General features: G+C 42.4%; 1 protein-coding gene across 19 annotated transcripts in view; it reads right to left on the bottom strand.

The window, feature by feature from the left end:
* The window catches only part of CLIP1 (CAP-Gly domain containing linker protein 1), a 147,537-nt gene that overhangs the window by 72,725 nt on the left and 51,386 nt on the right, over positions 1-23,426 (bottom strand). For all 19 annotated transcript variants that reach the window (XR_014827225.1, XR_014827226.1, XM_084996045.1 and 16 more), the window contains exons 4-6: positions 6,287-6,411; positions 4,310-4,532; positions 54-251 (exon numbers count right to left, since the gene is read on the bottom strand). Coding sequence is in view for 17 of the 19 variants with exons in the window: in XM_084996045.1 (XP_084852171.1) it covers positions 54-251; positions 4,310-4,532; positions 6,287-6,411 (546 nt within the window). In the remaining 2 variants the exon portion in view is untranslated. The remainder of the gene's footprint in view (positions 1-53; positions 252-4,309; positions 4,533-6,286; positions 6,412-23,426) is intronic.

Raw genomic sequence — 23,426 nt, 5'->3', positions numbered from 1 at the left:
CTCAACTTAGAACCCGTGACCGTCTCCGCAACAAGGCTGGCACCAGACTTCACCTGGTCGTGTCCATCCCGGGCCAGAGCTAGTTCCTGTTCTATCTCCCCCACGTGGCTTGTGGCCTTGGCCACCTCCGCCCTCTCCAGATCCCGCTCAGCCAGCAGCTGCTCAATGTGCTGCTGCTTCTCCTTCAGGGCCTCCTGGAGGGCGGTGGTGCCGGAGATCTTCCTGGCGTAACGGGACGAGGTTTCAGTCAACTGCAAAAGCAAAGTCAGAGAAGTGAAGAGCTGACGCTACCAGGGGTGTGAGGAGGGAGCGATGCATGCATGGCGGGCATCCCTTCGAAAAAGCAAAAGCGCTGCCCAAGCGCCCAGGCTCCCTGAGGATTAGGGAAGGCTTTTCATCGAGGAAGTGAGATAGCACGTGCCTCTTGTCTGCCAACTTCACAAACAACACGTCAACGCAAAGAGGCCATGGAACAGCCAGGAAGATGTTTAGAAGAAGTGGCTCAAAATCAAAGGTTCCCTGAGCTTGGTTGACAGGGTGTGGGAGGAATCCTGAAAATTTTCTTAGAACCCTTGTATTAAGCTTCTCTAGACTCCATTTTGGCCTGAGCTTCATTAATTTTATTTTCATGTTATGATAATTTGGCCAATTTTTTTGGTCCTCAAGCTTGAGGATAAGACTTTCTTCATCTTCTTAAGATTCTAAATATCATGAAGTGACCAAGAGGTCACCCTTGGAGTCACAAACCTTCCTTCAATTGATTACATAGCTGGATCTTTGTCAGGATTTTCTTCATCTTTCTTTCACCATGAGAGGAGGAGCTGATTACACTCAGGAAGCCAGCCTTGAGGGCCTGAATGCTAGGCAGAGGGATTTGTAAAGATAAGAGTACAAGGAAACCTGTATTTGCCTTCTAAGCATGTGTGAGTGTGCAAGTACACACCTAAGGGAAAGGAAGAAAAGGGGCACGGGGGTGGGCAGAAAGTAGGAGAGGGAAGGAGGGAGAAAACAGAGGTTATAGAGAGGGAATGGGGTTCAGCTCTGCCTTCTGTTAATCTCTGCTGTTTCACGTGCCCAGTGTTCCCCCATGAGGATAATCATCATGTGAGGACAGAGAAAATAATCTTCTGTTAAAGGTTAATCGGTAATTTGGGCAAGTTGAATAATACTCTTCCAAGCTGGGCTCCAGGGCCAGAAAGTTGTCCAGGAAGGGCCTCATCCCTTGGCAAATGTTTGTCCAAGGCTGTTCACTTCACTCTAGATAAAGGCTGACTTGACTTCATCCTCTGCAATCAAAGCCTTCTTTGCCACTCGAATGTTCTCATCATCCATCTCCCTGAACCCCATCCAGGATACAGACTGACAGCAAGGATCTGCCGTCAATGAATAGTTGGGTAGCTGCTCGACTATGAGAGTGAATTAAACCCAAATTGTCCTTTGCTGTATCTATTTAGTGAAATTGTTGAATTACTTAAATAGATGGGGGGGGGGCAGAGGGAGGGCAGCAATTCCTTGTTCTCTTTAACTCTCTGACCTTGATTTTCCAATTTCACCACGTGGTTATACTTTCCCGTCCTAGCAATTCTTCCTGGATACACTAAATCTGAGGTTCCCAAACCCTCCACAGAGATACACCCCAGGGTGCTGCAGCAAACTCACAGGGTGCTGTGGAATGTTTCTAAATGCCTAGGGAAACAGCGACAACTGTTGGACACAGTGCAAACTACTAGCTGGAGGCAACTGGGTTTCAGTTGTGGTCTGTACTACATTCCTTTCCATAACGTCATGTCTTTCCAAAGCTGGGTTCTGGCTACTGCCAGGACAAAAAGAAAGTTCTGTGCAAAACTCCATGCAGCACAGGACATGGGGACGGTAGTGCTCGGTAAGAGTCCACCCTTTGACAGGATACACAGTGCCCAACGAGAGCATGCAACCTAATAGTAACTGTGGCTATTTAAGAATGAAAACAAAATGTTACGTTTCCTTTCAATTAATGCGTGTCATTGTTTTTTTTTTGAAGAGCTACTAAATTGTAAGGACATAAGTATTAAGTTGTTTGGACCTAATTACTTAATAAACAGGACTGTTAGTTATTTCTTTTGGCCTATAGGCACTGTGAAAAAATAATTCTTTCTTGAGTAATTTTTATTGCGTTGTACTTAAGTGTCTGTGAAACTGAAAAGTTTGGGCACCTCTGTACTCAACACTTTCAGAAGATCATTAAAGAATCTTTCGGCATTTTCATATACACACAAGGAATCCTACTGCTGAGATGTCTTTTTAGGAAGTCATGCTTTCAATTATTCTGTATTTTTGGTATATTCATTTATGGTCATTTTTGCCTTAAAAAATGACAGCTCTCTATAGAAAGATGTACAAAAACTAGCTGTTTTACAAGGCAGGGAAACTCATTTCTCTTTTGCTAGTTTTTGTCACTGAATGAGGTGTGAGCTAAAAGGAGTCAGAACTGGTCTAAAAAGTACAAGAGGCTAGAAGTTTCCACTATGGTGCAACGGGATGGACGGTGTCTGGGGAGCGCTAGGTCACAGGTTTGATGGCTGGCCCGGCACAGAAGGTTAAGGATCTGGCATTGCTGCAGCTGCAGCTTGGGTTGCAACTGTTGCTTGGATCTGATCCCCGGCCCAGGAATTCCATGTGCTACAGGGCAGCCAAAAAAGAAAAAAAAAGTAAAAGAGGCTGGAGGGAGCAAGGAGGGCTTGGGTATTCTCCAAACAGACACTTAATTACAACGCAATAAAAATTACTCAAGAAAGAATTTCTAACCCAGGGTAGACACTTCTGCAGAATTGTTCCCGGATGAGCAAAGTAAACCAGACATACACCTTAGAGTTCACCAATCCATGCTAATACGGCATGGTCCAAACAGAGGGGTTTCTTCACCTCCATTTCATTCAAACATCCAAAAAGTTCTTGTCAAGCTTTTCTCATAAAGTTCATTTATAATTTTTATGAAGACACAGACTTTTTTTTTTTTTTTTTTTTTGGCTTTTATGTTTTAGGCCACATGTGTGGCATAAGGAGGTACCCAGGCTAGGGATCAAATCAGAGCTATAGCTGCTGGCCTACACCACAGCCACAGCAACAAGGGATCCAAGCTGCATCTGTGACGTACACCACAGCTTGTGGCAACTCAGGATCCCCAACCCACCAAGGGGGGCCAGGGATCAAACCTGCATCCTCATGGATACTAGTGGGATTCATTTCTGCTGTGCCACCTCGGGAACGCCCAGATATTCTTTTATATGCAAAATGACATAGTCCGAGCAGGTTATTTATTTTACATGAACATTAGAGGAAGGAAGTCCAGCTGGCTGCAGAGGAGCATAACCCCTGCTTTAAAGAAATATTCCTCCTCTCCTCCCTTCCCTGTCCAACATCAGTGGAATGAAGGTGAAAAGAAATCCAGGGCCAGTGGCCTTACTTCCCATCATGCTTCATAATCCAACTCCCGTCTGTGGACCCTGGCATAACACAGAGATCCAGGACTCAATCTGGAGTATAGCCTTATCCTGCCATTTCAAATTCAAGCAGTGTTTGCCTCACTCCAAGTGAATAAACTAAAGGGGGGGGCAGTGAATCCAAACAGTCATTGCTTTGACCCTAAAAAAGCATGACATTAACAAACAGAATGAGAGGCTGCCTGTTTTGATTCTGATGATTTTTATCTTACTGATCTAAACAGGAAAGATGGAGAGTGAGGAAGACGGAGGAGTGGGATGGGGGAGATGGAGAGAGAAGACAAAACAACACCTGGCTTTCCCTAGCATCCTTTCAAGTTCCCCAAGTTCCCTTCTGCATCCTCCATCAGGAACACTCCACACTGTGACTACTTTCAGGCGGCTCAACTGTATTAATGTAATATTGAAATTCTAAGAACATGCCTTTGCTCAAAATACTTTAGTTCCTAAAGTTGAAGTCAAAGAGAAGGAGACCCAGGTCCTTGAAGCAAAGGATCCCTCCAATGTTCCTATCATTCTTGCACCAAAATAATTTCAGAAGAAAGAATCATGCCATATATTAGATGAAGCAGTAGTTACTAGAGATTCACTAAGAACTGGGACATTTACTTAAAGCCTCAAGCATCAGAAAGGGGCTGTTAAAAACTCTATTTAAAGCTTTTATTCTTACTAGTGGTCAGTTTGTTTTCTGACATCTGTAGGGGCTCTCACACACTACAACTAGCATTTAGTGCAAGGGCAGGGGGAGATTAAGCATTTCCCAAAGCAAAGCAGGTGCACTGACGGGGCGTTGGTCATGCCTGGGATGTGGATATGCAAGGGGGGCTCACCAATCCTGTCCGACTGGGCTTGCTGCTCACGGAGGAGGCCACGGAGCTCATGGAGCTGAGAGAGGAGGCGGAGGGGCTGCGCTTCAGGCTGGCGGGAGTGGTTGCCATCACCCGCCTCACAGCAGCAGCTTTGGCTTTGGCTGGTGTGGTGGAAGGGAAGCCAATCTTGGTCACTTTGTGGACAGGAGCAAACAGGCCATATTTGGGTTGACATTGAAAATACCTTTTGAGGACAAGAATGAGAACAGTAGCAAAAAGAAACTTAATTATGAGAAATAACAACTATAACAAAAAGCTCTCCTGACTGGTAACCTGTGACTGGTTCACTGTGAATTTTACCAACCAGCCTGCAGCATTCACTTGTGTGCAGGCTGGTAAACAAACTCCATGATGTTTTAGAAAACACAGGAGGACATAACAATATGATACATAGACAGGGTATTGATCATCTGTTACCAAGATTCTACACGAAGGGAAAATATTTCTCCTATCTGATAAACATACAACAGAGGAGTTCAACAATTCAGGGATTCCACTTAAGAAAACCTTGCCAAGGAGTTCCCATTGAGGCTCTGTGGTAATGAACCCCATCAGTATCCATGAGGATACGGGTTTGATCCCTGGCCTCACTCAGTGGGTTAAAGATCCGGTGTTGCCATGAGCTGTGGTGTAGGGCGCATGTTCAGCTTGGATCCCCCACTGCTGTGACTATAGCGTACACCAGCCTCTGATTCGACCCCTTCCTGGGAACTTCCATATGCCACAGGTGCAGACCTAAAAAAAAAAAAAAAAGAAAGAAAGAAAGAAAAGAAACCCTTACCAAACAAAAGGAAAAAGAAATCAAACAGGCAGGTTCACTCAAATCAGGGTGGGGAAATATCAATGGCTAAGTCAGTTTACTGGACTGACACTAGAAATCTTATGACTCTAGAGAATTATAACTCTTAATATCAAGGATGGCTTCATAACCATGGCAGCACCAAGAGATTTTGATCTCCTCAAGGCATTATTATTATATTTGATACATAAGGTCTATATGCTTATAATTAGTCTGTATACATTTTATAAGTAAAACGTTAACTACACCTTCTACTACTACTAATAATGCATCATACATCACAACTGTGCCTAAGGCCTTCAAAACATCTGAAGTGTGGGTCATGCCTCCTACATTCATTTGTGAGGTTTAACTCCCATCCTGTCCTGGGAGGTATGAGTGGGGTAGAGGTGTGCCTGGCGTCAGTTCTCCTGCCACAGGATGGAATCCTTGCCATCAGATATAAAGACACATCTTGCGTTCTTGTGTCCTAACAAAGGCAAATTTCTTCTCTCCACTCCCCTACCCCCAGTCCCCAACGCCCAGAAACTCACTCAGGCTCAGACTGCTATCAAAGAAAGAGAAGCCAAAGGAAAAAAAGACAGAACGCTTCCTTTCTATTTTGAAAAATAAAATGAAAATACTATACATGATACCATAACGGTGGAAAGGGGTCATTAGACACTTGTCTAAACCCCCAGAAAGTATACCAAGAATGAACTATAATATAAACTACAGACTCTGGGTGATGATGTCTCAACTTAGGTTCATCAGCTGTAATAAAGGTACCCCTGGGTGCAGGGTGTTAATAACAGGGGAGGCTGTGCATGTGTGGGGCCGTAAGGTGAACTATGGATGTCTCTGTACCTCCCCCTAAATTCTGCTGTGAACCCAAAACTTCTTTTTAAAAAAGTCTTAAAAATAAATAAATAAACCAAATGCTTGTTCAGAATCTACTCAGATGCACTGCACATATTACTAAAAGAGACAGTAAGAAGAACAATTCCAATTCTAGTTGGGGGAAAAATCAATAGATGAGTCTCAGGAAATAGAAGTGCAGCTCTTCAAAGCACTCAGGTCCATTTTGTTATCCACTCAGCGGGATCTGCTTGACCACGGTGATGAGCAAAAGGGTGACTAGATTCCAGCTGCATACAAACCTGGTTCCGGCAACAGCCCCGTCATTCTTCCCCAGTGGCTCATCCAACTCCACACCACACCACTCCCCCTTGGCGAAGTCTGTCTCCCCCAGAAACCGGACCACACCAGCCTTCGTGCCACCAACCTGCAGGAGGAGAAAGTCACAATGAATGAAACAATTACACTAACATGTGCAATCTAACCACCCATCCCCCCCACAATGATACAAAAGAACTTAGAAAAAAAGGAACAGACTTTTCTTTTTCTTTTTACCTTTTTTATTACTTTTTACTTCCTTTTTTGGCAGCACTTGCAGCATATGCAAGTTCCCAGGCTAGAGGTCGAATCAGAGCTGCTGATGCCGGTATACACCACAGCCATAGCACCATGGGATCCGAGCTATATCTGCAATCTACACCACAGCTCACAGCAACTCAGGATCCTTAACCCACTGAGGGGGCCAAAAGGCACTGAACCCACATCCTCACAGATACTAGTGAGGTTCTTAACTTGCTGAGCCATGACAGGAACTCCCAGACTCAAAGATTTTTGAAACCAAATTTATGGTTACCAAGGGGGAAACGTGGGGCAGTAGGGATAAATTAGGGGGTTGCAAATGACATATACATACTACTGTATATAAAGTAGATCGGTAACAAGGACCTACTGTATAGCCAAGGTAATCTATTCAATACTGTGTAATAACCTATATGGGAAAACAATCTGAAAAGTAATGGATATCTGTATATGGATAACTGATTTACTATGCTGTACACCTGAAACTAACACAACTTTCTAGGTCAATTAAACTCCAATAAAATTTATTTTTTTTTAAAAATTACAGTTCCACAACTTAACCCTTCGCAGCTGCAGCCAATAATCAAGTACTGTGTTTCATCATTTCTACAAGTGGCGGTTCTCTTCGCCTTCTCTCAAATCTGAAGAATTCTCTCCAGAGATTGGCAAAGTTCACCTGGGTGACTTATTTGCTAGAGGGATTCGGTACCTGGTATAGTCCAACAATGAAATTGCCTGTGTAATGCGTAGTCATTAACATGCAGTTAAGTTACTCCTTTCTTTAAAAAAAAATACCTTGTTATTCCAGAGGGAGTTTCCTGCTCCAAAATAAATATTTCCCACAAAAACAAATCTCTACATCACTAAAGAAAAACAAAATTCATGCATAATCCACTGGAATAATTGCTTGTGTTTGTTTTCTCAAACTTCCTTTACATTATTATCCATGTAAAGCAGTAACACATACTTACTAAGGACATATTCACACAGCCACACACAATGAAGTGTATTTTTAAAATATTTAAAATATTGCTATTTTCAGAGTTCCCATCGTGGCACAGCAGAAACGAATCTGACTAGGAACCATCAGGTTGTGGGTTTGATCCCTGGCCTCACTCAGTGGGTTAAGGATTCAGCGTTCCCATGAGCTGTGGTGTAGGTCGCAGACGCAGCTCGGATCCAGCGTGGCTGTGGCCATGGCGAAGGCTGGCAGCTACAGCTCCAATTAGACCCCTAGCTAGGGAACCTCCATATGCCTCAAGTGTGGCCCTAAAAAGACAAAAAAATTTAAAAAAAAAATATTGATATTTTCAATTTTTCCACAACTGTTAACATTACTGTTCTTCACATTTTATTTTACATCATCTGTTCAAAACTGTGAATATTATTAAATGTCTCTTTGTCCCAGCCACTGTTTGATATAACATGCAAAAATTAATTATTTCCAAAATTTTCCTGTCAGCATTAGTTAACTATTCCTTCCTTTGCCATCATTTTTCTTTTAAATACTCATTTTATCATGTGTACATAAGAACAGATATGTCTGAGCTTTTCATAGTTTTAAAACGTCATTATCTGCGCTGGTGTCATAGCATTTAAATTACTGTTCCTTTACAATCTGTATCATATTTGCTAGTGCTGCTTTCCCTCACTACTCTTCTTCAGAATATTCTTTTCTTTTCTTTTTTGGATTTTTAGGGCCACAGCTTCGGCATATGTAGGTTCCCAGTCTAGGGGTCTAATCAGAGCTACAGCTGCCAGCCACAGCCACAGCAACGCCAGATCCGAGTCTCGTCTTCAACCTACACCACAGCTCATGGCAACACCAGATCCTTAACCCCCTGAGCAAGGCCAGGGAATGAACCTGCGTCCTCATGGATACTAGTCAAGATTCGTTTCCACTGAGCCACGATGAGAACTCCTCATTTGTTTCTAATTTTTCTCTGAATACAACTTCCTATGATACACAATTTTTTTCCAGCTCTATTTAACCTTTGTTGAAGATGGAAAATGTAAAGCCTCAAAGCTATATACCTTTTCTCTGAAAGAGAACTGTGAAACTGATTTAAGGGACTAAAGGAGTTATGGTTTAAGGTACTCTAGGCAGGAAGGGTGTGTGAAAGGTGACAGCGAACAGGCAGAGCCCAGACATTTCAGAAAATCCCCGTGTCATGACAGGTGTCACTGAGGAAAGACAGAGTTGGAGGTTGGAAAAAACTCTGCGCAGGAACCCTGTTATGTCCAGCCCTGCACCCCACAGTGCCCAGCAGAGCAGGGGAGGCACTCAACAAACATGTGCTGAAGAAATGAAAGGTGACCTTCTCCTTTGGAACTACACACAAAAGGCCACTTTCCCAGGTAAGCCAACGAAAGGACAAAGATGCCCCAAGCTTGGGGTTGACTCCGATGGCTCAGAAATGAGCAAAGGAAGAAATATGCTGACACAGACTAAGACTGGGCTCCAAAGTTAGACAAATTCAAATGTCAGCTCTGTCGATGAGTTAGTCAAGTTATTTAACATCTAAATCCTGGTTTCCTCATAAGTAAAATGGGCATAATTACAGGACTATTGTGAGGATTAAATAAAATATAATCCACATAAAACTGTTCAATGGAGTGTCTGACAGACAGTGTAAGAGTCTGATATATGTTTGCAGCTAGTTTGCCCATGTCAGGGAGAATACTCCATTCTAAATCTGGCAAATTGAAAAAAAAAAAAATTAAAAAAAAAAATTAAATAAGTAAATCTGGCAAATTGGACTTTTTAACACTCTTACTGCTAATCCTGGGATGTATGATAGTAACCTATATGAAACTGGCCTCTGTTTCCTCTTACACACCTTTCAGAGGCAGACTAACCAATATCACTCGAACAGCACATAGCACATTAGTTAAAGATGATGTAATCTCTTTAGATAATTTGTTGAATTCTTTCGGGGTGAGTCTGAGTTACTGTTATGACAATTGTTTTTCTGAGAGGCGTCTAACAGGCTGTGGGCAGTAAATTCTTCAAATAGACCACAAGCTTCACTCAGATCAGAAGCTTTATCATTAAATTACCACAAATAACAGATCAGCTACTTTTCCTCTAAATGCAGGTAACAGAATATACATCTACCCTTTAAAAAAAAAAATTGCCACAAAGTCTATTTCAAATGGATGATTACTAGTTCCTAGTTCCTAGAATGGGCAGTTTTCTTATACTTTTTCTCTCACTTAACTTGGAATTCCTGACTCATATAGCAGAAAATACACTTTACTTCTTCCTATAAAAGAGCCGTAGTAATTATTCAAAGTATCTTCAACAGAGACAAGAAGTCACAGGAAGTCCAAAATCACTCACTTTTCTATTTAATCATTTTACAAATTTTTTCTAAGCATTTAAACATGATTTTATAAAGTTAAGTTTTATTTTTCATGTGTTCCAGGGCAGCCAGAGTATTCTCATATATGCACTTACATTAAGTCACAATTTTCACATGTATATTTTAGGAGACATGGAGATTACTAAAGATAAAAATTTCAGGAGTTCCCGTTGTGGTACACTGGAAATGAATCTGACTAGGAACCATGAGGTTGCGAGTTCGATCCCTGGCCTCGCTCAGTGGGTTGGGATCCAGGGTGGTGTAGGTCGCAGACGCAGCTCAGATCCTACGTTGCTGTGGCTGTGGCATAGGCTGGCAACTGTGGCTGTGGCGTAGGCTGGCAGCTGGTATAGGCTAGCCTGTGAACCTCCATATGCCTTGGGTGTGGCCCTAAAAAGCAAAAAAGTCACTACTGGAGATGAAATTTATTTAAACTAGAAACTCAGCTAAAGGAAATCTTAGCTGTGTTCATGCTTTAGCCAATCTTAAGTTTTCATTCATTCATTCGATATGCATTTCTTGTGTGCTTGGGCCCTTAGGATACAAATGTAAAGAGAATACGGGGTTGGCCACTGACAGAGAAATTCAAAAAATTCCAGTAAAAAGTGATAAGCACTTGATATTTCTATAAAATGCTGTGGGAACAGAGACAGCTACCTTTCTTGTAAACGCTTGTGAAAAAAATAAGAACGCTGGTTAAGTTCTGCTGGGCTAATGAATGGGTCTACAAACAGGAAACACTTAACCATCCCTGAACATTCCCATCTATCCATCACTGAGTCCCACACAAGTCATTTAACCTCGCTGCGCCTCAGCTTATAAAGCTATAAAATGTCCAATGAGTGGTAATAAGGGACTGTTCCGGGAGCAACACGATTTCGTGAAGTGGCTTCTTATCTGCCATACTGTAAGTTAAGCATCTTACTTTAAAAGGTAAATATGGCTAATTGGTATTTACCAAATACAGATTTAGCCCTGATCCAAAACTTAATCATCTATGAGATGAAGGCATCAGCGTAGGTATTTTATGTTATCTCCACTGGAGAGCAGTTTAGCTTTGGGCAGCTCTACGGGGCAACTCCTACAGAAAGGCAAGATCTATATGGCCTGGTTTTTACCCATGGGTTTTAACTACTGGCTGTACTTTACAGTGTTACTCCTCCCCTTTAAGGGTATGATGTGACAATAGAATTTAAAACCCCTCTGACTCTTTCAACAGTATTATACAAATACCTCCTATGTGCCAGGCATAGTTCTAAGTGCTGTGGAAAAGAACGGATGAATGAGAAAGTTTCCAAACTCATGGAAGGCTACATTCTGGTCAGGGTTGGAGGAGGGAAACAGACAATGAACAAGTAAATAAATGAACAGATCATTTAAAACATGTAGAGGGCCATGGAAAACACGGCAGTGTCATGTGATAATGCTGTGAAGGGTCTTTATTTGGGGGGACAGGGCAAGGATGCTTGAGGAGGTTAAGGTGAACCACAATTCAAGGACTGGGAGACACCAGTCATGTGGAGACCTGGGGGCAAAACATTCCACGCAGAAGAAAGAGCAATACTGAGATGGGAATGAGTCTGTGTGTGGAGGAGACAGTAAAGCGGCCGGTGGAGCTGGAACAGAGAAAGGGGGAGCGAGAGAGCTGAGTCCAGATCATCAGGTCCTACGGGTCTTCGGAAGGATCTGAGATTTTGATTTTAATGCAATGGGAAGTCTACTAGAGAACACTGTGCTGGTTTTGGTCACTGCCAAATCCACAGCACCTAGAGGAACACCTGGCACATAGGAGGCACAGTGCATTTACTGAATGAATTGGAAGGTGTTAAATACAGCTGTCAGAGCCATCTTCTTTTTTCTTTTTTTCCTTTTTCAGCCACACCCGTGGCAGATGGAACTGCCTGGGCCAGGGAGGAAATCCAAGCTGCATCTGTGGCCTATGCCATGGCTGCAGCAATGCTGGATCCTTAACTCACTTCGCCATAGCAGAAACCCCAGAGCCATCTTATTTTTTCTCCAGGCCAAATGAAAAATCCCTTTCTTTCACTATTCCCTTTATGTCATCACTTTGAGTCTTCCAATCTATGAAATACGATGGTAAGTAAATCCCCTTAAAAAACTAAAAGAGCGGATGGTGTATAACAGATATTCTCTTATAACTGGAACACCCTGGAACAAACAGGTGAACAAAAGATGACATAATTAGGGAAAATACTAGTTAAAAGATATGCCTGACTCGCACATCTAACTCTTGAAATTAATCTTCCCTTCTGAAGGGCATATTAACTCCTTCAGGATCAAGGACCCTGAGAATACCAAGAAACAGGGGATAAAAGTGGGGAGAGAAAGCTAACTTGTTATCACAGAGAGGGGCATAAAACTATTTTTTAATATAAGATCATAAGCACCAAAAAATGTGACATTTTAAACTATAAGCAAGGGGTGTTCCCTAGTGGCACAATGGGTTAAGGATATGGCATCATCACTGCAGCGTCTCGGGTTGCTGCTGTGGCATGGGTTAGGTGCTTAGGCTGGACTTCCACATGCCGTGGGCATGGTCAAAAGAAACCAAAAAACTGTAAGCACGGATTCCTTTAAAAATTTTTTTAATTAATTAGAACTAAATAGGTGATATCAAAACAGACAGACAGACCAATGGAACAGAATAGAGAACCCAGAAATAAACCCTGACACCTATGGTCAATTAATCTTTGACAAGGGAGGCAAGAACGTAAAATGGGAAAAAGAAAGTCTATTCAGCAAGCATTGCTGGGAAACCTGGACAGCTGCATGCAAAGCAAAGAAACTAGAACACACCCTCACACCATGCACAAAAATAAACTCAAAATGGCTGAAAGACTTAAATATACGACAGGACACCATCAAACTCCTAGAAGAAAACATAGGCAAAACACTCTCTGACATCAACATCATGAATATTTTCTCAGGTCAGTCTCCCAAAGCAATAGAAATTAGAGCAAAAATAAACCCATGGGACCTCATCAAACTGAAAAGCTTTTGCACAGCAAAGGAAACCAAAAAGAAAACAAAAAGACAACTTACAGAATGGGAGAAAATAGTTTCAAATGATGCAACCGACAAGGGCTTAATCTCTAGAATATATAAACAATTTATACAACCCAACAGCAAAAAAAACAATCAATCAATGGAAAAATGGACAAAAGACCTGAATAGACATTTCTCCAAGGAAGATATACAGATGGCCAGCAAACACATGAAAAAATGCTCAACATCACTGATTAGAAGAGAAATGCAAATCAAAACTACCATGAGATACCACCTCACACCAGTCAGAATGGCCATCATTAATAAATCCACAAATAACAAGTGCTGGAGGGACTGTGGAGAAAAGGGAACCTTCCTGCACTACTGGGGGGAATGTAAACTGGTACAGCCACTATGGAGAACAGTTTGGAGATACCTTAGAAATCTATACATAGAACTTCCATATGACCCCACAATCCCACTCTTGGGCATATATCCAGACAAAACTCTACTTAAAAGAGACACATGCACCCGCATGTTCATTGCAGCACTATTCACAATAGCCAGGACATGGAAACAACCCAAATGTCCATCAACAGATGATTGGATTCGGAAGATGTGGTATATATACACAATGGAATACTACTCGGCCATAAAAAAGAATGACATAATGCCATTTGCAGCAACATGGATGGAACTAGAGAATCTCATACTGAGTGAAATGAGCCAGAAAGACAAAGACAAATACCATATGATATCACTTATATCTGGAATCTAATATCCAGCACAAATGAACATCTCCTCAGAAAAGAAAATCATAGACTTGGAGAAAAGACTTGTAGCTGCCTGATGGGAGGGAGTGGGAGGGATCGGGAGCTTGGGCTTATCAGACACAACTTAGAATAGATTTACAAGGAGATCCTGCTGAGTAGCATTGAGAACTATGTCTAGATACTCATGTTGCAACAGAACAAAGGGTGGGGAAAAAAAATGTAATTGTAATGTATACATGTAAGGATAACTTGATCCCCTTGCTGTACAGTGGGAAAATTAAAAAAAAAAAAAAGAATTAAATAGGTGAGTGGACAAATGTGACATATTCCTAAAATGAAATATATTCAGCCATTAAAAAGTAAGATAAACCTTAGAACACTATGTTAGGAGCTCCCATTGTAGTGCAGCGGAAATGAACCCAACTAGTATCTATGAGCATTCGGGTTTGATCCCTGGCTTCTCTCAGTGGGTTAAGGATCAGGCATTGCCGTGAGCTATGGTGGCTGTGAAATGTAGTGTAGGTCGCAGATGTAGCTCAGACCCTGCATTGCTGTGGCTGTGGTGTAGGCTGGCAGTTATAACTCCAATTCAACCCCTAGCCTGGGAACTTCCATATGCTGCAGATGCAGCCTTAAAAAGCAAACAAACAAAAAACACTATGTTAAATTAAAGAAGCCAGACGTTACAAAACTGCATATGGTTAGGGGTATTTATAGAGAATATCCATGAAAGGCAAATCTATAGAGACAGAAGACACATCAGTGATTGCCTGGGGCTGAAGGTGGAGTGGGAAATTACTTACAAACTGGCCAGTTAAATAAAAGATACGTTTACCTTAAAATAAAAGATGGGGGTAGTGGATATCTGTTAGCAAGAATGAGGAGCTGGCAATGCAAAAAATCTAAATCTTCTGAGGAGCTGGCAATGCAAAAAATCTAAATGCCACCTGAGCCTCACACAGCATTTCTTTATTTATTAACTTCTAAAATAAAAAAACATACCAAGATGTATAGAGATAACCAGAACCCAACCTCCAGATTAACTTGTGAATATTTTACCATATTACTTGAAATTTTTCTAGAGGACTACCACAAGAAATGAGCCAAGGTGTGAGAGCTAAGCATACCAAATAAATTAAATAAACATGCATATTATTAAATAGTGTGCATATTAAATAAATGTATAAATGTCTCCTAAAAAGGGTTATCTGGGAACCAGGAAGACGTCAAATAAATCCATTATCAGTCCCTAGGAGGCTGCAAAGCAGATTTCTACAGTTTTCTATCTCTATACACTCCTATTCAAAACTTCCTTTGCCCAAACTCCTTAAAATAACAATGAAACAAAAAAAACAAACAAAATTCTGTGTATTCTATAGTTATGGCTTTTTTTTTTTTTTTTTTTTTTTGCTTTTTAGGGCTGCACCTGCGACATATGGAGGTTCCCAGGCTAGGGGTCTGATTGGAGCTACGGCTGCCGGCCTACACCACAGCCACAGCAACGCCAGATCTGAGCCACATCTGCGACCTACACCACAGCTCACGGCAATGCCGGATCCTTAACCCCCTGAGTGAGGCCACAGATTGAACCTGCAACCTCATGCTTCCTGGTTGGATTCATTTCTGCTGCACCATCATGGGAACTCCCCAGTTATGGTTTTCAAAACAGGCAGTGAACGTGAATATATTCCAGTGTTCTACAAGTGTTTTACTTTTTAAAATCTATTTGTAACTTTTTAAAACTTATTAGAAACCAGGAGTTCCCTGGTGGCCTACCTGTTAAGGAGGTTAAGGATTCGGCACTGTCACTGCTATGGTTTGGGTTCAATCCCTGGCCAGTGAACTATGCTGCACTGTGGGTGTGGCCAAAAAAAAAAAAAAAAAAAAAAACCCTCACATACACACAAAAAAGCAAACACTTGACAAAAGCAAAAAGACCCTGAGGAGTTCCCATCATGGTGCAGCGGAAACGAATCTGACGAGGAACCATGAGGTTGCGGGTTCAATCCCTGGCCTTGCTCAGTGGGTTAAGGCTCTGGCATTGCCGTGGCTGTGGTGTAGGCCGGCAGCCATAGCTCCAATCAGACCCCTAGCCTGGGAACCTCCATATGCTGCAGGTGCAGCACTAAAAAGCAAAAAAAAAAAAAAAAAAAAAAGACAAAAAATTTTTAAAAAGACCCCTACTAGCCCTGAGGTTGATAAAAGTGCAGAATATTTAATTTCCAGAGTCACATTCTTATGTGGCACTAAGATCAAAAAGTATTCCTCTTGGGAGTTCCCGTTGTGGCACAGTGGTTAACGAACCCGACTAGGAACCATGAGGTTTCGGGTTTGGTCCCTGCCCTTGCTCAGTGGGTTAACGATCTGGCGTTGCCGTGAGCTGTGGTGTAGGTTGCAGACAAGGGCTTGGATCCCGCGTTGCTGTGGCTCTGGCGTAGGCCGGTGGCTACAGCTCCAATTCTACCCCTAGCCTGGGAACCTCCATATGCTGCGGGAGCGGCCCAAGAAATGGCAAAAAGACCAAAAAAAAAAAAAAAAAACAAGTTCACAATAACATCTAAAAAAAAAAAATATTCCTCTTGATCAAAATCGTACCAGCCCACTTTGCTTTTCTAGTCTATATGTTTGGTAGGCTGTAAAGACCCTCAGGCTCAAGGTATTTTTATAACTATGCTTAAAGAATTCACAGAAGCCCTATTAGAAGTTAGAAGGTTCGTTCTAGCAACAGGCATTTCGACATTAGGCTCAGGCCTGGGCAGTGGTCAAACCTTCCTCTCTTCAAGTCCCAAAGCTGGATGGTGTGAACTGCCTCCTCAACCTTGAAACCCCCACCCCCAGGAGCCTACACAGAGTCCTCAAGGCAGAGATACCAGCTCTGACATCTTTGGTGTTAAGATGCTGGCTTGGGTTTGCAAAAAGGACCTAATTTCCTGGTCAGCCAGGGGCAGGTTCTGAGCCCTGCAGGAAACTCCCAACACTGAAAACAGCAGTGGCAGACAGGGCACCACCACACAGAGGAAGAGTATGATCAGATCCACATTTCAGGTGCATCACTCAGTAACTGTGTGAAGAAAGGAAAAGAGATGAAGCTAGTGGCACAGACTGCCGAGTGGAGGTCTAGGTCAAGAGGATGATGGCCTAGGTCAAGGCAGCTGAAGAGAGGAGGATGGGCAATAAAACCAAAACAGGAGGAATTCCCTAATGATGCAGTGGGTTAGGGATCTGGCTCTGCCACTGCAGTGGCTCGGGCTGCTGCCCTGGCCCAGGAACTTCCACATGCCACAGGCATGGCCAAAAATATTAATTAATTAATCAAAACTAAAGACAGAAAATCCAATGGGCAGATGGATGAGTTTCTGCATTCCCAAGCCTCCAAAGTGAAAACAGAAGAAGCACATGGATCCTGCCTTCAAGGCTGAAAGCAATGAGCAGGAAGAGGTATCAATTAAGAACTGCTGAGATCTGACTTTACTAAACCTGGGCTGTACAAACAGGAGGAAGCTTCTCATCCAGAGTGTGATTCTCTGCATTTCCCTCCCAAACAAACCTACAAGGCTAGGCTGAGTAAGACCTAAGGCTCTGGAAAGTGAAAATGAAAAAAAGCAAAAGAAAAAAGAAATGCAAATCTACAGCAATCCGCATTGCAAAGCAATCAGGCTAAGCAAAGACTTAGGTGCTGGAAAAGATTTTAACATTCAGCCAAGGTGTCCACAAAGTGGTTTTCGTTCTGTTTGTTTGTTTTGCTTTTTTTAGGGCCGCACCTGCAGCACATGGAGATTCCCAGGCTAGGGGTCTAATCAGAGCTACAGCTGCCAGCCTATGCCAAAGCTGCTCACAGCAACACCAGATCTGAGCCGAGTCTGTAACCTACATCACAGTTCACAGGAACGCTGGATCCTCAACCCACTGAGTGAGGCCAGGGATCGAATTCAAGATTCCTTTCTGCTGTGCCATGATGGGACCTCCTTTTTCTGGTTTTTCCTTTTTTTTTTTTTTTTTTTTCCAGAAGTGTTTTTAACATAATGTAAACATCTGGGGTCTTTTCAACTCTAAGCCATACAAAATAACAGATCCTTCTACTAACAACCACTCTATCAGCAACCAAGGGAAGATGTCACCACATCAAGAATACCTTCTTCCCCCACTCAACCAAAAAGAGCCCAAGAACCGACCCCGCAGGCAGATGATGAACAACTAATACAGGTGCAATGTCACACCCAGACTCAAAGATTTGAGGGTTATAAGTCACTGATAAGAAGACGGAAAAAGAGGAGTTCCCATCGTGGCGCAGTGGTTAACGAATCCGACTAGGAACCATGAGGTTGCGGGTTCGGTCCCTGCCCCTGCTCAGTGGGTTAACGATCGGGCGTTGCCAAGCTGTGGTGTAGGTTGCAGACAAGGGCTTGGATCCCGCGTTGCTGTGGCTCTGGCGTAGGCTGGGGGCTGCGGCTCTGATTCGACCCCTAGCCTGGGAACCTCCATATGCCACGGGAGTTGCCCAAGAAATAGCAAAAAGACAAAAAAAAAAAAAAAAAAAGACAGAAAAAGAGAAGAAATCGGATTAGAAAGGGCACTTACTTGTACACCCTTTGTGAGAACACAAAAAGGTAAAAAGCTTTTTGGACTGTACTTTGGCAATATTTACTAAATTTTTAAATACTTATACAAATTTTGACTCTGAAATTTCATTTCTAGGGAAAAAAAGAAGGAATAATCTAAATGTCTATGATTAAATCAGGTGCCCCAAACAGTGTGATACCAAACAGCTGCTTAATATTTTAAATAAAGAGCTGTATTTACTAGCATAGAAATGCCCCAAATCTACCAAAGTGTATGGTAAAATGGTGTATATAGAATAGGATCCCACTATGTGTGAGTTTTAAGTTTATATTTTATAGATTAGTCTCACAAGCAATGTTGAACAAATTAAGAAAGACACACAAGAAGTACATGGTGAATGAATAGTTATTCAGGGGTTATTTAGGGCTCAAACACAAGGAAAATTGCTTATAAACAGAGATTTCTTCAAATCTCAGGAAGATGTCTTTCCCTTTCATAGTGTCCAAAAGACCTACAGATTCCCATTGTAGGCTTCTTAGTTTAAGAGCCCTGGGAGCAGCTCACAGAAAGATAAAGCTTGTCACTTTGACAACAAAAGCCTAAAAAGTCTCCTTCTCATATTTGCTCATAACCTAAGAGTTCAGCATAGAACATACAGTCCCAGATATGGAGAAAACCATGTCGAAACAGGTCAAATTTCTCAAGAACCTGACATCACATCCTGGAAATAGTGAATACACCCAAAAATGCAGCAAAACCATAGCAAAAACATTCAGAGTAATTAGTCACCCCAGAGATTCCCTGCCTGGAAAGAGCTAAGTCCTTGAGAGTCAGGTGAACTTCTTCAACCCAAAGAAGCTCATCCCACAGGACAGACGGAAACAATATTCAACTAACAAAAGCCATGGAATATTCATGAGGACAAATGGGAAAGCAGAGAGGCCAGAGAGATGGGAAGGAGGCAGGTGGGTTTGTTAAAAGCAACTCTGACTGACCCTCCCTGACAGCTCATTTGCCCTCTCAGGACTAGGAGCATGAGGAGTGGGGGTGGGGGGCAGGCTTCCCCAAGCCCGGGCTGCCTCCCTCAAGATGAGTACCCCATGCAATCCTAGTTCAGGAACCCCCACCTGGATCTTAAGGCGGTCATTTAGCTGAACCTCCTGCCTAACAGAGAAACCACTTTCCTGCTCTGCTATTCCTGAGATAAAAGGAAGAACTGAAGGCTCGTAGGGAGAGCTGTGTGGAGAAGGCAAGCTCAACCCTTGCCCTTTCTGCACAACTTGCAAGTGGAAGGAAGCACGGGGGCACTGCCATGAGACTGGGAAAACTCTAGACCACTCCTTAACTAAAAATGATCTATTGGTCTTCGTCCCATTAGATTTTTTTTTTTTTTTCAATGGCCACACCTGCGGCATACAAAAGTTTCCAGGCCAGGGACTAAATCGGAGCTGCAGCTCCAGCAATGCAGGATCCTTGAACACACTTCGCCGGGGTGAGCACCAAACCTGAACCTCAGCAGCAACTCAAGCCACTGCAGTTGGATTCTTATCCCACTGTGCCCTGGCAAGAACTCCTGGAATTTTTTATTTTTATTTATTTTCTTTTTAGGGCCACACTTGCAGCATATGGAAGTTCCCAGGCAAGGGCTCAAATTGGAGCTGCAGCTGCCAGCCTACACCACAGCCATAGTAATGCTGGATCCTTAACCCACAGAGCGAGGCCAGGGATCAAACCCACGTCCTCACAGATACTATTCGGATTAATTTCCACTGGGCCACAACAGGTACTCCAAGAACTAGAAGAATAACTGACTTACTGTATCACATTCATTCAGGAGCACAGCCTAAGAACCTGATATTCTCATATGTTACAAAATGATCATCATGAAAATCCTAGTAACTGGCTATCACCATAATAAGTTATTACAGTACTGTTGACTATATTCCCTATGCTGTACATTACACCCTTGTGCCTTATTTATTTTAGAGGTCTGTACCTCTTAATCCCCTTCACCTAATTCATGCACTCCCCTTCTCCCCTCCCCTCTGGCAACCACCAGTTTTTTCTCTGCATCTATGAATCAGTCTGTTTCTGTATCATTATGTTTGTTCATTTGTTTTGCTTTTTAGCTTCCTCATACACAAGTGAAATCATATTTGTCATTCCTTGTCTAACTTATTTCACTTACCATAATACCCTCTAGGTCCATCCACGCTCTTGCCAACGGCAAGATTTTCTTTTTTATGGTTGGGTAATATTCCATTTTATGTATAGACCACATTTTATCCACCCATCCACCGATGTACATTTAGGTTGCTAATAGAATTTTTCTTTTATTAGGAAAACTCCAAATATTTCAGATTTCTCTATCTAATTTCCTTAATACATTAATTTTGAAGTAAAAATGTTTTACATTTATAAATCAAAGATTTCTATGAAACAAGGCAGCATATGAAAGTAGAAAAAAACATAGGAACTGGGAACAAGAGGCCATAATGATGTGTGCACACATACATCACACACCACCTGAGGCAAGTCACATTTCTTTTTTGGGCTTCAATATTCTTCCCCACCCCACTCCCCTGCCCCCGGCTACAGCCACAGCATGAAAAAATTCCCAGGCTAGGGATTAAACTCCCACCATAGCTGTGACCAGAGCCACAGCAGTGACAACACTGGATCCTTAACCTGCTGAGCTACCAGGGAACTCCCTGGGCTTCAGTATGCTAAGCAAAAAGAGGCATTTGGTGATCATGAAACAGTCTTTTCAGCCTAAAATACTGTGATTCTAAGGTATGCCTTTAATTTCTCCTAGAAATACCACAAGTACATACTGCCTCCAAGAACACACTCATTAGATTTAAGATCTTACAGATTCAAATTGTCCCAAGTATGCTACTTTTGAACATGTAATTAGAAATTTCCTACAAATATGCCATTCAAACCTCTACAAACCAGTCTGCATCTGCAGATTCTCCTTCTTCCTTCCTACAAAAATGGGGAGTGTCACCATCCATCTCAATCAAAGGCAAAGCAATCCCCTGTGTGTGTTCAGGGTGCCACCTCTTCTCAGGAACCTCATTCCATCACTGGTCCCTCTGCTCTGCTGACCTGTACCTGTTCCTCTAGTCCAGATGATTTTAGTCAGGATAGAAATACCCTGGATTCTGCCATCTTTAGAAGATATCTTTCCTAGATCCAGCACTCCTCTGGCATTAGTCTGCCAACCCCCGCCCCTTCAACACTCAACTTCTTCAAAGAATGATTTCTTCAAAGAATGGTCCCCCCATATCCACTTTCAACCACCTCCAGTCCATCCTTCCTTTTTTTTTTTTTTTTTTTTAGGATCACACCTGGGGCATATGGAAGTTCCCAGGCTAGGGGTCGAATTGGAACTGCACCTGCCAGCCACAGCCACAGCAACACCAGATCCAAGCCACATTTGAAACTGATGTAACAGCTTGGTACAATGCCAGATCCCTAACCCACTGAGCAAGGCCAGGCATCGAACCTGCATCCTCATGGATACTAGTCGGGCTCCTAACCACTGAGCCTCAATGGGAACTCTGAGAGTTATTTGTTTTGAAAGTGTTCCATATGCTTTCCCATTTCAGTTACAGCTAAGCACTTAGAATGGCATTGCATACAACCTGCAGTCTACTCTACAAAGTAGTCCTGGGCTAAGGTAACAGGTTTCTGACTTAACCAAAGCTTACTAGATAAATATGTACCGTAAGTCTTAAACATGTTTATGCACTTTGACCTAGTAATTCCACCTCTACCACAGACACAAAATTTAAGGGCATTCATGGCAGCAATATCTACACAGTAAACAGGGATCAGAGAGTCAGCATTAGTTAAAATGAAAAAACAAGCATCAAAAAACCTTTGCTACAACAAAAGAGCAACTGCGTCAAATTTTTTTTTTTTTTTTTTTTTTTTTGCCACAGCCATGGCATGCAGAAGTTCCCAGGCCAGGGATCAAACTCATGCCACAGCAACGACTCAAGTCACGGCAGTGCTAATGCCAGGTCCTCAATCCACTGAGCCACCAGGGAACTGTTCCAATTCAAAACTGATGCAGCAAGTGGAGTACTAACTAAACAGACAAGTTACAGACTGAGCTGCTAGCACTGAAAATGCTGTTTTAAGAATGCTCCATTTGAGTTCCCATCATGACTCAGTAGAAACAAATCCAACTAGTATCCATGAGGACCGGGGTTCGATCCAGCGGGTTAAGGATCCAGCATTGCCATGAGCTGTGGTGTAGGTCACAGGCGTGGCTTAGATCCCGCATTGCTGTAGCTATGGCATAGGCTGGCAGCCGCAGCTCTGATTTGACCCCTAGCCTGGGATCTTCTATATGCCTTGGGTGCGGCCCTAAAAAGAGAAAAAAAAAAAAAAATGCTCCAAGTCCTGAAGCATCAAGCCCTGAAACTCACTATTATAACTGGAAGAAGGAACCTACTGACCTTGAAACTAAGAGCTCCAGAAGGAACCCCTTGAAGGTAACAGGAATTAAAGGGTTCCCACAGGGATGTGGGGCCTCCTGGATTCACAATGCTGTAAGACAAGCAGTCACAAATACTTCCAATTTTCAAAAATAATTTGAAAATTATACTATCAATCATCAGCTCTACATTACAAGTTCTGGAGTAAAGATACCTAAATTTAAATTGCAGAGACACCACTCTCCAGGCTGTATGACCTTAGGCAAGTGATTGTACTTCTTAGCACCTTTGCTTCCTCATCAGTTCTATGGGGGCTACTCAGTACACTGCTGAAACATTAAACAAGACGCAAGGGACACTCTAAAGGCTAAGAGCCACTCTTCTCTTTCTGTTGTGTTATTGGAAGCCTGCAAGCCTGAAGGAATTTTACGGCAGTTGAACATATATAAAGGAGACTGAAAGAGCACAGGGTCAAAGACTTCAGACAAACATCATGCTTCTACTCAACTGACTCAAGTGCTGAAAAAGCTAAATAGTAAAGCTTTAAATTTTCATCAATGAAAAATATAGCTACCATTTCTTGAGTGTTGATGGGATACCACACACTGCTAAGAATTATATATGCATCATCTAATTTAATCCTCACACCGATGCTGTGAGATTAGCACTATGATTCAACCTCATTTTTACAGATGAGAAAATTAAGAA

The sequence above is a fragment of the Sus scrofa genome, chromosome 14, assembly GCF_054392235.1.
Source record: "Sus scrofa isolate SSC_HxYL_T2T_F1_AM1 chromosome 14, Sscrofa_HxYL_maternal_Yorkshire_Landrace_v2.0, whole genome shotgun sequence".
In the NCBI taxonomy this organism is placed as follows: Eukaryota; Metazoa; Chordata; class Mammalia; order Artiodactyla; family Suidae; genus Sus; species Sus scrofa.
The sequence above is the reverse complement of the archived record's forward strand: the minus strand, read 5'-3'. Positions and strand labels throughout refer to the sequence as shown.